This window comes from Papio anubis, chromosome 7 (assembly GCF_008728515.1).
Source record: "Papio anubis isolate 15944 chromosome 7, Panubis1.0, whole genome shotgun sequence".
Taxonomy (NCBI): domain Eukaryota; kingdom Metazoa; phylum Chordata; class Mammalia; order Primates; family Cercopithecidae; genus Papio; species Papio anubis.
Window position 1 is genome coordinate 123562242 of NC_044982.1, and position 14843 is coordinate 123577084.

The 14843-nt window shown below is 37.1% G+C and overlaps 1 protein-coding gene across 10 annotated transcripts in view; it reads left to right on the plus strand.

The window, feature by feature from the left end:
• Window positions 1-14843, plus strand: part of DENND4A (DENN domain containing 4A) — a 131840-nt gene that overhangs the window by 68519 nt on the left and 48478 nt on the right. For all 10 annotated transcript variants that reach the window (XM_009210426.3, XM_009210433.3, XM_009210430.3 and 7 more), the window contains 2 exons: window positions 4542-4760; window positions 6156-6301. In XM_009210426.3, the coding sequence (XP_009208690.2) occupies window positions 4542-4760; window positions 6156-6301 (365 nt within the window). The remainder of the gene's footprint in view (window positions 1-4541; window positions 4761-6155; window positions 6302-14843) is intronic.

Genomic DNA, 14843 nt, shown 5'->3' on the forward strand with positions numbered 1-14843 from the left:
TATAAAATATGTATTTTATATCTTCCAAATTTTTATAGAACCATCTTAGAATAACAACATTCAAAAGGATGTTAAGGTGGTTAATTTTACCATTACTGAAATACCATGAAAAAAATGTGGGGTTCCACCTTTATATTGTTTTTTTTTTTTCTCTTTTGAGACAGAGTCTTGCTTTGTCATCCAAGTTGTAGTGCAGTGGCACAAACATGGCCCACTACAGCCTTGACCTCCTGGGCTCAAGTAGTATTCCCACTTCAGCCTCCTGAGTAGCTGGGACTGCAGACACGATGAGGCATTATGCCTGGTTAATTTTTTAATTTGTTATAGAGACAAATTATGTTGTCCTGGGCTCAAGCAGTTCTCCCTCTTCGATGTCTCAAAGTGCTGGGATTACAGGCATGACGTGCCTGGCCTATTTTCTTCATACATAGAATAGAAAGTTAGTTTTGAAAATCTAAGACAAATGATGTAAACTACATTAGAAAATACTGATGATTTCAGTGGAGTAAGAGCTTTTCACCTTCAGTGGATCTTAATGCTGTGCTTATCTTTTTAAACATTTTTTAATTTTTTTGTGTGCCTATCTTAAAGTTTGAAAATCGAAGTTTGCTAATAGCATTAAGAAATTAATAAAATGAAAATTGATTAGGATGTCGAATATTTCTATTATATATAATAATATTTCTATTATATATAAGGATATATATAAGGATATATCTTCACCTGTCCAGAATTGCTGATAAGGAAAATTAAACCTTCATTTCTTTATCTAATCTTCTTGGTAGTATAGCAGATGACCCATTCAGAATCCATAACTTAATACTTATTATATAAAGTATGGTCAATAGTGATATGCAGTATTTGAGGTTCACATTTATGTATTAGGTAGAACATAAGCATAGGAGATAGCCTACACCCTTGAGGATTCATCATAGTGTATAGTGTAGTTGGAAATAGACATGGATAAAAACAATATTTACAAAGTATACTTGATAACAAGTAGATAATTCCAAAGTAGCTCATAAGTATTGGGATATTAAACTAATGACATAAAACATAACAAAATTTTGCCTTATGGAACAAATAAATCATGCATGTAATATTATTTGTTACCTAGTTAATTGCTTTCTAAAAGTGTTTGCATTTCTTTTGAATAGCTGAAAAGCCCAACAGCTATTGTAGCAATATTTAAATATTATTAACATTGGCTGGGCAGGATGACTCAGGCCTATAATCCCAGCACTTTGGGAGGCTGAGGCAGGCAGATTGCTTGAGTCCAGCAGTTTGAGACCATCCTGGGCAACGCGCTGAAACCTTGTCTCTACAAAAAGTACAAAAATTAGCTGGGCATGGTGGCAATGCACCTACTTGGGTAGCTGAAGTGGGAGATCACTTGAGCTTGGGAGGTCAAAGCTGCAGTGAGCCACGATCGTGCTACTGCACTCCAGCCTGGGTGACAGAGCAAGACCTGACTCAAATTATATATATATATATATATATATATATATATATAGAGAGAGAGAGAGAGAGAGAGAGAGAGAGAGTATATGTGTGTATATATAAAGTAAATGAAATAGCCCGTTCAACTTTTATGAAAGGCAGAATCTCAAGGGTTGAAACTACAAACATTTAAATAATACTGATAATTAAGAACTGTATAACGCTTTATAGCTTCAGAGCACATTCACACACATTCTTTTATGTTACAACTATGAGAATGAGGTTGAAGGAGGCATATAGTAGCTTCTCACAGATCATACAGTTAACAAGGATGAAGCTGGGATTAAAACCTAGGCTTTCTTGGCTGGGCGTAGTGGCTCACACCTGTAATCCCAGCACTTTGGGAGGCCGAGGCAGGTGGATCACCAGAGGTCAGGAGTTCGAGACCAGCCTGACCAACGTAGTAAAACCTCGTCTCTACTAAAAATACAAAAATTAGCTGGACGTGGTGGTGCACTCTTGTTGTCCCAGCTACTTGGGAGGCTGAGGCTGGAGAATAGCTTGAACCTGGAAGGCAGAGATTGCAGTGAACCAAGATTGTGCCGCTGTACTCCAGCCTGGAAGACAGAGTGAGACTCCATCTCAAAACAAAAACAAAAACAAAAAAAACCCGTAGGCTTTCTGGTTCCAATGCCTTACATTCTTCCAGTATTTTCACTTTTTTAGATAATAAGAACTCCTCCAAAAACTCTCAAAGATGATTAATTGTTCCTTATATTTTAAATTTTTGAAGTAATAACAAACTTTTTTTCCTGACCCTTTGACATTAGATGCTTCATGACATTTGAATAGAATGTATTTCCTACGAAGTACATTCTTTGACATCACTACAATGTAACCATGAAAATCAGGAAATTAACATCGAGCATTACTGTCATCCTAATCCTCAGACCACATTCAGGTTTTGCCAGTTATCATGATAATGTTCTTTTTATAACAAAAGGATCCAGTTCCAAACCAGGTTTTGTATGTAGTTTCAAGTCTCTTTATTTGCCTTTCCTCCTGAACAGTTCCTCAGATTCTCTGCCATCTTTGAAGATTATATTTACCATTGTAGAATTGTCCATGGTGTGGGTTTATCTGAGCATTCTCATAATAAATACAGGCCACCCATCTTTTTTTCTTTTTTTTGAGATAGGATGTCTCACTGTGTCACCCAGGCTGGAGTGCAGTGGTGCGATCACAGTTTATGGCAGCCACGAGCTCCCACGCTCAAGTGATCCTCCCACCTCAGCCTGCTGAGAAGCTGGGACTACAGACACATGCCACCACACCCAGTTAATTAAAAAAAAATTTTTTTTTTTTTGGTAGAGATGGGATCTCACCATATTGCCAGGCTGGTCTTGAACTTCTGGGCTCAAGTGATCCTCCCACTTCAGCCTCCATGCTAGTATTACAGATGTGAGCCACTGCACCTGGCCCAGGTCACGCATCTTTGACAGGAATATCACAGAAGTGATGCTGTGCCTCTCTCATTGCGTCCTTATGTCATATTGCACACTATTTTGTTTTGTCACATTATTGATGGAGATATTCACTTTGATCACTTAAGGTGGTGTCTACTAGACTTCTCTACTATAAAACTACATGTTTACTATCTAATGACTTTAGCATTGAATTGTCCAGGAAGAAGAATTGTTTTTTATATTTTAATCCTTGTGTGTTCTTCCTGTAGGTACTTGTATTAAAAAAAAAAAAAAAAAAAAAAAAAAAAGGAAAGAAGAACTGTTGCATTTGCCCTGTGCCCAATTTGCACAGGGTAAATGCAATAGTTCTTCTTTCCCTTTTTTTAAAGTCTGTTTTCAATAAGAAAGACACAAACATGAATGAATACAAGAGGGAATGTCACTGCCGCTTTGAAAAAGACATATCTGTAATATATAAAATATATATGTTTTATATATATTCATATGGAAAGAGTGTGAGAGCAAGTATGTGCACGTAACATGAAAAGTGGCTGGGCATGGTGCCTCATGCCTATAATCCCAGTACTTTGGAAGGCCGAGGCGGGTGGATCACCTGAGGTCAGGAGTTTGAGACTAGCCTCACCAGCATGGTGAAACCCTGTCTCTACTAAAAATACAAAAATTAGCTGGGCATGGTAATGGGCACCTGTAATCCCAGCTACCCAGGAGGCTGAGGCAGGAGAATCTCTGGAGCCCCGGAGTGGGGACTACAGTGAGCCAAGATCGTGCCACTGTACTCCAGCCTGGATGACAGACCGAGACTCTGTCTCAAAAAACAAACAAACCAGAACAAACAAACAAAACGTGCCAAGCTTTTGAGGGAAAGGGGAGCAATTTTTGAAAGAAATATTTTCATGTTTTCAAATGTACTAGTTTATGTATAATCTTCAATGGTGAGAGAACAATGGAGACATTTCTGTATGAAGATTTGAGAGATCTGGGTTTATGTTCCTTTCTTATTATTCTGTTTATTTCTATGTCAGGTCATTTCCATTCTCAGGGCATGTGCAAAATGGTAGTGGTGTGGGAGGTATAGATGACATGGTTGTTCAGATTCTTTCTGAACAATGCCAATACTCGGTGAGCCTATGAATGATATGTATTCTGACATATATTTATAGTTGAGCAGCTTTCTGATATTCTGTTGCTTTCTGGGTTATAATCATTATTAACTTATATGTAGTTATTTTAGAACATGAACTATAAAAAAATTTTTTGTAGAGACAGAATCTCTCTATGTTGCCCAGGCTAGTCTTGAACTCCCATCCTCAAGTGATCCTCCTGCCTTGGTCTAGGATTACAGGCTTGAGCTGCCATGGCTGGCCTGAACGTTTTTTTTTTCCTGATAGTAGTGAGATAAGCAGAGGTAACTTTGTGTTTAATTTGGATAAAATTTACTCAACGGAGCCTACAAAATGCTATGGCAGGCTTTGCTAAGGTTTAAATGTGATTAAGTTATGTAAACAAAGAGTTGAGGTAGCTTGGGTCCTTTTGAAAACACAACAAAATTATACTGGTACCATCATGAGTGTTTTGTGAGTTAGGAGAAAACACTAACACTCTGTGTCTTCACAGTGCAGCAGAGACCGAGAGATGATGGACTAATGGATTTAGCAATGAATGACTATGATTTTAATTCTGGAAAGAGGTTGCACATGATAGATTTGGAAATCCAAGAGGCATTTTTGTTTTTCATGGCCTCTATTTTAAAAGGTTACAGATCATACTTAAGGCCAATAACACAAGCCCCATCTGAGACAGCCACAGATGCAGCCTCTCTCTTTGCCCTACAAGGTGAGTGATTGCATAGTTTCAAAGCTTTCATGTCATTGAGCTTAACTTTGTGATGACTCATTTGCTGTCTGTGTTAATAGCTCATATTTATGAGAATACATACCTGTTTTGAGGAGAACGTGAATACCAGCTTTGTTGGTTACCCATTTCCATAGGACTAGTTATTTTTCAGGCATATTAGATATAATTCCATTAGCAGATATGCAGAAGATAAGTATAGAGCCTCCCAACCATATACCGACTGCATTTGTGTGTCACATATGTGTTGAGATACTGATACTTTCAGCTTTCAGAGCAGTAGGCAGTGTTGGGGATACAGAGGAACCCCTGGAATGGTCACCTCCAGGCTTGAATAACCTCATTTGTTTTATTTCAGTATACTTTACGAATATTTTCAAATATTGGGTACTTTACAAATATTTACAAATATTTCCTATCTGTGCCATGAAGTAAAAAAAGTTGGGAAGTTCTGGAGTACAACCAGTTTTATAATACATATTTATTTTCTTTTGTAGTATTTAACATTTGAAAGAGAAATTCATTTAATAAGTATATATTGAGTACCTCTGAATGCTAGGTACTGAATAGTGGTATGCAAAAGAGACATGGCCAAAAAAAAAAAGTAAAAGATGAGAGTCATGGTTATTTCTCTCAGAGAGCTTATAGTCAAGAGGATAGGCGATTGGAAATAATGAGTGAACAACTTCAGTTCACAACCTCATATCACGGAAGGCTATTCTGAAGAAGTAACATCTGATCCATGATCTGAAAGATGAGTAGAAATTAGCCAGACCAAGGTAAAGTAGGAGAGTGTTTTAGGCAGAGAGAACAGTTTACACAGTCCCTGAGACTGGAAAGAGCTTGAATTCCTGGGCCTGAAAGAAGGCCCAAGTGCAGTGTAACTGAGCATAGTTAGTAAGGTGAAATCAGGAAATAAACCTTTTCTCTGTTTTTAATAAGTAAGACACAAACATGAATGAGTATGAGGGAATGTTACTGCTGCTTTGAAAAAGCCATATGTGTATATATATTTTATATATATATATATATAGTGTATATTTATATGGAATGTGAGAGCAAGTATGTGCATATAATATGCAAAGCTTTTGAGGGAAAAGAGAGCAATTTTCAAATGTACTAGTTTATAATATTCAAGATGGTGAGAGAACAATGGAGACAGTTCTGGATGAAGATTTGAGAGATCTGGGTTTATGTTCCTTTATTACTGTTCTCCTATTTCTTTGTCAGGTCATTTCCCCTCTCAGGGCACATGCGAAATGGTAGTGGTGTGGGAGGTATAGATGACATGGTTGTTCAGATTCTTTCTAGTGCAAATATTCTGTGAATCTATGAATGATATTATATATTCTGACATTATATATTTATGTTGAACAGCTTTCTTAAGAAGCCGGGACCGGTCACATCAAAAATTCTATAACATGATGACCAAAACACAGATGTTTATTCGCTTCATTGAAGAATGTTCTTTTGTTAGTGACAAAGATGCAAGCCTGGCATTTTTTGATGATTGTGTAGATAAAGTAAGTAACGGTACATCTACAGTGCCCTAACTTATTTTGTGTTACTGTTATAAATGTTATGAGTTATAGTTTCTATTTATAGCTTTTAATGAAATCGAAATTAATTTCATTTTCATCATTGACTGCTTATAATGCAAGTTTTGGTAGCCTGCTAGAAATTATAGAATGCACCTCTTACAATTACCTTGTAGAATTTTACTAAATCATAAGTTTTGTTTTAGCAATCAGGTCCCTAACCCTCCCTGCCCACTTATAAAACCAGGAATTTTTTGCCAGCCTGTGCACCTCCAACTTAAACATCTGTAATTTTCACCTCTCCTTTTTGTCAGAGATGGGTTATCACATGCTGAAAGTAGGTGTAAAAGTATCATAAATGTTTTACCTGAATATTTCTACAATTGAGAATGAGTTTGTAGCTTAAATTCGTTAGTTCTATAATTTTAAATTTATATATAAAACCTTTCTGTTCAGTCCTAATATCATTAGGTGGGACAGAGCAAGGCAGGTATTCATGCTGGAGAGAGAGAAGGTAGGGTAGTCCAGAGAGGGGTTTCAAAACCTGAATAGGGTGGAGAGAGAGGAACAGCCTAGCTGGAATGTCAGAGCCCAAGCCAGGTTAAGGAGAGTATTCCTGGAGAGGCATGTTCTAACATGTAGAATCAGAGGACAGGCAGTTTAAAGAGGGTGTCCATGTTCAGGGGCAGACTGCTGCAGGGTGTCAGAACCTAAACAGGATGAGAAGAGCACTCATACAGAGGTGACCACACATGGAGTGTCAGAGTCTGAGCAGGGTGGGGAGAGTATCCTCACGGGGATAGCAAGGGAAGCAAATGAGATGTCAGAGTTTCATCTAGATGAGAGAGGTGTCAGCATGGTGGTGCAGGATTTGGTCTGGAAGGGGTTGTCAAAACCACATTAAGGTGAAGAAGTCATCTGCATGGGAGAGGGGTGGTGGTAAAGATGGGAGAATGTTATATATTGGGGAGATTGATCAAATAAATGTATTAAAGGTAATAAAGTTTCTTATTGAGAGGAAAGATTTACAAATACAGAAGTGAAGAAAACTAAATTGAACCCTGTAGTGTTGGTGTAGAGTTGGAGATTTGGTGTAGTATCATTGGTTTTCAATGATAGATACAGAAATAAATGTAGATGTAAGTATATGTGTCTGGGTGTATACACACATATATTCCCTACCTCTGTACATTAGGTGGACCTGGAAGCAGCCAAACCCCAACAGCAATAAGCACACGTATAGATTTTGGCTTCTAAATACCCGATAAGCCCTAAAGTATCTTGTGCTAGAAAACCAAGAATTGCTCCAAGAATGATGGAGACATGTTAAAACAAAATACGTATACAGAAGTCAATTTGAAGGGATTTCCACAGGCAAATCTAGGACAATTTGAGCATCAAATGTTAGTAACAGATTAGCCCATTGATTAAAATAAGAAACCATGAGTCTATACAGATATCAATCAATTGAAAGTCATCTGATGAGAAGCAGGATCTTACATAGTTATTAATGACGTCCCCACAAAATGCATATTAATGACAAAAGGGAAAAGAGTAACTTTATAGTGGAAAAGCCTGGCAAATACCATTTTAATCAAGTTATCAAAATGAACATCATCTGCAACGGGACAAGTCAACATTGTGTTCCCCTAATAGGTTACAATGAGAATGCAACCTCAATTCTGTAATATTCCTGCAAAAATGTATGACCTATATAATCTCAAGGAAATACCAAACACATATTAAATGATATTCTACAAAATACCTATTCTGTAATCTACAAAGTATTAAGATTAAGAAAATAAAGTAAAAATGGAGAAGCTTGTCTAAAGTGAAGTAAGAAGACTTGACAACCAAATGCAGTGCTTAGTTAAGAACTAGATCCTTGCCGGGCACGGTGGCTCACACCTGTAATCCCAGCACTTTGGGAGGCTGAGGTGGGCGGATCACAAGGTCAGGAGATCGAGACCATGGTGAAACCCCGTCTCTACTAAAAATACAAAAAAATAGCCAGGCGTGGTGGCGGGCGCCTGTAGTCCCAGCTACTCGGGAGGCTGAGGCAGGAGAATGGCATGAACCCGGGAGGCGGAGCTTGCAGTGAGCCGAGATCACGCCACTGCACTCCAGCCTGGGCGACACAGCGAGACTCCGTCTCAAAAAAACAAAAAAAAAAAACAAAAAAAAAAACAAAGAACTAGATCCTTTAGGCATAACATTATTAGGTTAATTGACAAAACTTGAATGTAGTTTGAGGATTACATAGTAGTAATGTATTAGTGTGTTGATTTCCAGTAATAATATATCAATGTTAATTCCCAGTTGATTGTATTTCTGTAGGAGAATGTCTTTGTAGGAAGTATAAAAGTATACAGGAGTGATGATAGGTCATCAGCTCAGCAGCTTACTCTCAAAGATTAAGGGAAGAAGTTACTTATACTAAAACTTTCCTGTAAATTTGTATTTAAATAGGTATATCGTATCCATGATCTTATGGCCATGATAATAGAAAAAAGGAATAAATGAAAGCTTTATTATATATGATCACAACAATTTGTAATGTTAAGATTATTTAAAGAAGTTCATCACTTTCAAATTTATGTGACTGTGAAAGAAAATCAGTGAGTTTTTTTTTAACGCAACAGCCAAAATACAACTTATCCCTTGATATTCAGAAATTGGTTCAATTCTTAGTTTAACATGAAATTGGCCTTACTGATTGTTAAATAAGTACCAAATGTGTCTTATAAAAATGAGAAGTGATTCTCACTATGAAAAGGAAAATAGTATGGTAGGAACAACACACTACATTGGGAATCAGAAGTACTTTAATCTTGACTATTATACTTGTGACTTTAGTCATTTAGTCTTTATATGTTGTTTTTTTATGTATGTTTTTAAAATGTTTTGAGGATAAATAATTATAGCTGCCTATCTCATAGTGTTCAGAGTAGTGTTGTATAAACTAAAAAGTAGAAAATATTATGACTATTTTTGCCTGTAACTGGATTTTATTCATGTTTATAGATTAATGGTTCATTTGGTTTCTCATTTCATAACAGAAATATTCAATATTTGAATGATTTGTACATATGAACAGCAGGAACACATTCAGAGCCTTGTAGACATCTACCTTTTCCTTCAATTTAGAACACTTGAGGGATGATTGATACAGAGAAATACTATTTCTGGTGCTGTTAGGGAATTAACAAATGAAAGTATCCAGAAATATCATCCCTAGTTCTTTCTTGAAAATGCTTTGGAATAGGGAAAAGATGGATATATGCCATTACCTGCTTAAAATTCTCAATTCATCTTCCCGTAGAAACACTGTTATAAATGGTGATTAGCTATACTTCAAATGGTAGCAGTGTTTTGCTATGAATACGTGTTAAATTTTTATAAGTCGGGCATGGTGATACGCACCTTTAATCCCAAGAGCAATTACTACCAGCTACTCAAGAGTCTGAGTGGGGAGCCCAGGAGTTGGAGTCCAGCCTGGGCAACATAGTGAGACCCCATCTCTAAACAAAAACCAACAACAACGAAGTATTAATTTTGTATGTGTGGAATGATATGCTAACCACTTTTTAAGACATTTTTAAAAATCAGATTTATTGAGATATACAAACAGTAAATACATCATTAATGTACAAAGTTTAATGAGTTTTGGCAAATATATATTTCCATGTAACCCATGACTTCAAAGTATTTTCATCACCCCAGAAAGGACATTGTTTTGGGGGAAGATTTATTTTCTACATTTTGAATAACCTACTTACAAACAGACTTGTGGAACCCTGCATTTTGTATGTTGAGCTCTGGTCTATAAAGCTTTGAAAACCTGGGTGGTTTTCTTTATTATTTTTTATTTTTGAGACAGGGCCTCCCTTTGTCACCCAGGCTAGAGTGCTGTGGCACGATCTCAGCTTACTGTAGACTGGACCTCCGGGACCCAAGTGATTTCCCACTTCAGTCTCTTGAGTAGCTGGAACCACAGGCGTACGCCATCATGCCTGGCTAATTTTTTGTAGAGACAGGGTTTCCCCGTGTTGCCCAGGTTGGTCTTGAACTCCTGGACTTAAGTGATCCTCTTGTAGTAGCCTCCCGAAGTGCTGGGTTTATAGGAGTGGCCACTGCTCATGGTGAAAACCTGTTTATTTTGAAGAGATACTGTAATAGCTCCTTGACAGTTTTGTCTTCATTTGAGTATTATACCAAGAACTTGTTTTTCAATATTTTAATCAAAGTTTTGTGTTTGCCTTATTTGGCACTTCTGTGAGGCCATTCTAGTGTTGCCATAAAGAAATACCTGCATCTGGGGAATTTATATTAAAAAAAAAAAAGGTTTAATTTGCCCCTAGTTCTACTGGCTTTATAGAAAGCAAGGTGCTGGCATCTGCTTCTGGTGAAGCCTCAAGAAACCTACAGTTATGGCAGAAAACCACCGGGAGACAATGGGGAGCCAACATGTCACATGGCCAGAGGTGGAATGAGAGAGTGGTAGAAAGTGCCGTATGCTTATATAAAACAGATCTTGAGATAACTCACTCACTACCACAGAGACAGCACCAAGTTATGAGGGATTTGTCCCATGATCAAAACACCTCCCACCAGGCCCCACCTCCAACATTGGGGATTACATTTCAACATAAGATTTGGGGCCGGGCGCGGTGGCTCAAGCTTGTAATCCCAGCACTTTGGGAGGCCGAGACGGGCGGATCACGAGGTCAGGCGATCGAGACCATCCTGGCTAACACGATGAAACCCCGTCTCTACTAAAAGATACAAAAAACTAGCCGGGCGTGGTGGCGGGCGCCTGTAGTCCCAGCTACTCCGGAGGCTGAGGCAGGAGAATGGCGTGAACCCGGGAGGCGGAGCTTGCAGTGAGCCGAGATGGGGCCACTGCAATCCAGCCTGGGCGACAGAGCGAGACTCCGTCTCAAAAAAAAAAAAAAAAAAACAAACAAACAAAAAAAAAAGATTTGGAGTAGACAAATATCCAAACCATATCAGTGCTTACAAAATTAAATATTGGCAATAAATAGAAAGGTATGCTTTAAAAAAGAATTCCTCTACATTTTTTATAGGAACAATTTTTTTGTGTGTATAAAGATGATGTTTCTGTCTGGCATTATGAACTTTGAATGATTTTCTCACAGGTGTTGGGCTTCCATTGGTTGTATATATGTTCTCACTGAGCTTCCCTTAAGAACAGTGGCATACATTTGTGTAATTGTTGTTCCTTGTGCGAACCTTAGTGAATCATAAGGGACCAAATTGGTAACCACGGTTTTGCCAATAGCATGCTTTAGCCAGTCCACATGAGAACACTGAATTAGTTGTCAGAATCCAAGTAACAGTGAGAAGAGAGAAGTCTTATATTGTTCCCTTTTATTTTTGGCCTATTTTATATATCCTATTCACAAGTTTCTGTTTTAGCTAAGAACTCAGGATTCCTAGCTAAGTCACATGATTTAAATAAATATTGATATCTAAGATATACAAGATTTGTAATTTTGCTGACTAGGGTATTACGTCCTAAGGAGCATATCTTAGTGCTCATAATTAATACATTATGTTGTCTAGGATTTTCTGTAGGCCACCTGTTGTTTATGTGATGATAGTCCATGCAGAAGATGACTGGAATCATTGCTTAAAGATTATGAATTCTGAGAAGTCTCGAAAAATAAAATTCTATTAAATGTGTAATCATTGTTTCTAGGTAGACTATTTTCCTAAAATGTTATTTATCTATTCGAAGTCTAGATCTAACAAAAGATCACTTATATATATGAATTAACATTATACTTAAAGATTTTAATGACTACTCAGAAAATCAAAACTGAAAATTAATGCATTAAAACATAGTTACTTGTATTTGCTTTATTATAATTCAAGAGACTCATTAGAGAAAAAATAAATTGTCACAAGATTAAAAATGTATCTTGGTTTTTTTTTTTTTAATTTTTTATTTTTTGAGATGGATTTTTTGCTCTTGTTGCCCAGGCTGGAGTGCAGTGGCATGATCTCGGCTCACCACAACCTCCGCCTCCTGGGTTCAAGCAATTCTCCTGCCTTAGCCTCCCAAGTAGCTGGGATTACAGGCATGTGCCATCACACCTAGCTAATTTTGTATTTTTAGTTTCTCCATTTTGGTCAGGTTGGTCTCAAACTCCCGACCTCAGGTGATCCGCCCATCTTGGCCTCCCTAAATGCTGGGATTACAGGCATGAGCCACCGCGCCTGACTCAAAATATATCAATAAAGTTCATATGTAGTTAGAGCAGAGGTTAATTGTATCCCTGGTGGTGTTATTAACCAGAACTCTCTGAAATGTAAATAATTATACAATGCTGTTACTGCCTTTCATGTTTTGATACCACAGTAAGTGACTCACAAAAAATCAGTGCTTACTATTCATCTGCATATGTTTTCTAGATATCAGTAACACTTTAAAAAGAATAATTTTTGTGAGGGTTATTCCTTAGTTGAGTAACTTTGAGCTTAAGTTTTTAAGTGAACAAAACTCTTACTTCTGGCAGTTTAACTATAGAAAATAAATAACTAAGTATACATTAACTGTCTCATGGTTCATAACTACTATTGAACAAAAATTAGACGTGTGGTACTATTATTCACTTATTCTTACATGGTATATTAACTCTTTTGATCTTAGTATATCCAAACAAAACACTTGACTGACTTTAAAAAGCTGGAGTGGGTAATACTGAATAGAAATAAGAAAAACAATATATGAGAATTATGTGTTTCATTTATGACTAATTTAAGAACCATGTGTTCTTGTTCTTCATATGATTATATTTTAAATCATTACAATCTGTTTCTGTGGGATGGTGCTTAACTAAAGGCAGTTTTGTGTAACAAATAGTCTGGTAAGATTTTTTCTTGGTTTCCCAAGAATCCATTTCCAGTGTTTTCTGAGCATATTAATGTCTTGTGGGAAAATATGGAAATTATTTTAATTTTATCCTGCAGTGGGTGTTGGATTTCTTTTTCTCTCAATAGAGACAGATGTCACCATGCTTTCCAAAAGACAGAGATGTCCAACCGATAAATGTAGGATTTATTGCATGGCTATTTTTATAATGTTAAAATGAGATTTTATTGGTATATAAGTAAAAGGAAGTACTTTTAACAAGCTATTGAGTCTACAGTGCAAAATTTTAATATTTATATAGACTTCACTGAAAACTAGAGCAGTTGTCCTGGACCCCACACTTTTTTATGAGAACAGTATGGCTGGAGAATGGAAAGTAGGTGCCAATATGGAGAGGGAGAAGCTGCTAAAAAAAAAGAATGAGAACTATTAAATAAATAAACATTTGCTGAGCATGGTGGCTCATTCCTGTAATCTCAACATTTTTGGGAGGCTGAGGCAGAAGGATTGCTTTGAGACCAGGAGTTCCAGACCAGTCTGGGCAACATAGCAAGACCCCATCCCTACCCAAAAAAAAGAAAGAAAAATTAGCTGGGTGTGGTGGCACGCGCCTGTAGTTGTAGCTACTTGAGAGACTAAGGCAGGAGGATCACTTGAGCCTAGGAGTTTGAGGTTGCAGCGAGCTGTGATTGCACCATGGCATTTTAGCCTGGGCAACAGAGCAAGACCCTGTCTCAAAAAAACCATTAAGAATCATAATATATAGGCTGGGTGCAGTGGCTCATGCCTGTAATCCCAGCACTTTGGGAGGCCAAGGCAGGCGGATCACCTACGGTCAGGATTCCTGACCAGCCTAGCCAACGTGGTAAAACCCCATCACTACTAAAAATATAAAAATTAGCTGGGTGTGGTGGTGCGTACCTGTAGTCCCAGCTACTTGGGAGGCTTATGCATGAGAATCACTTGAACCTGGGAGGCGGTGGTTCTGGTGAGCCAAAATTGCATGACAGCACTCCAACCTAGGTGACAGCAAGACGCTGTCTCAAAAAAAAAAAGTCATAATATTTATACGATTTAGTAGCCTGATTCTTTTCTCATTTATTGTTATTTTGTGAATGTTTTTCTCATTATAATTCTGAATCATGTCCTAATTTTTATCTAGTTCACTGTATGGATATACTATTAAAAACATTATTTAATCCAAGAGAGTATAGCATATAATGCTGTGAAATTATCAATAATTTATATAAGAAGATTTTGAATGTATTGTTTCCTTTAAGTGTTAGAAAATTTTTAAAACTCATCTGTGTTCTTTTTTGGTATACTCTGCCCTAAGTCCTTATCTTAAAGGTTTAACTTGTTAGTAATTCCTACTCTTCCACTTAATCCACATGGTATATGATATTTCTAACCTAATAAAGTTCTGTGAAATGTATTTTGTCATATGTATGACATCCTTTTTTGTTAATATCAATATTATGCCCTTTAGTTTATGAGTTCTTGTGGGGCAGTTTAGGTTCTACGAAGTTTTCGTTTTTTCTGGATATTACCTTGCCATCGAGTACCTAGTAGAAATAGTACTACTAAAGTGCTTTCAATATTGATGTGACTAGAGTTTAACTCACATGT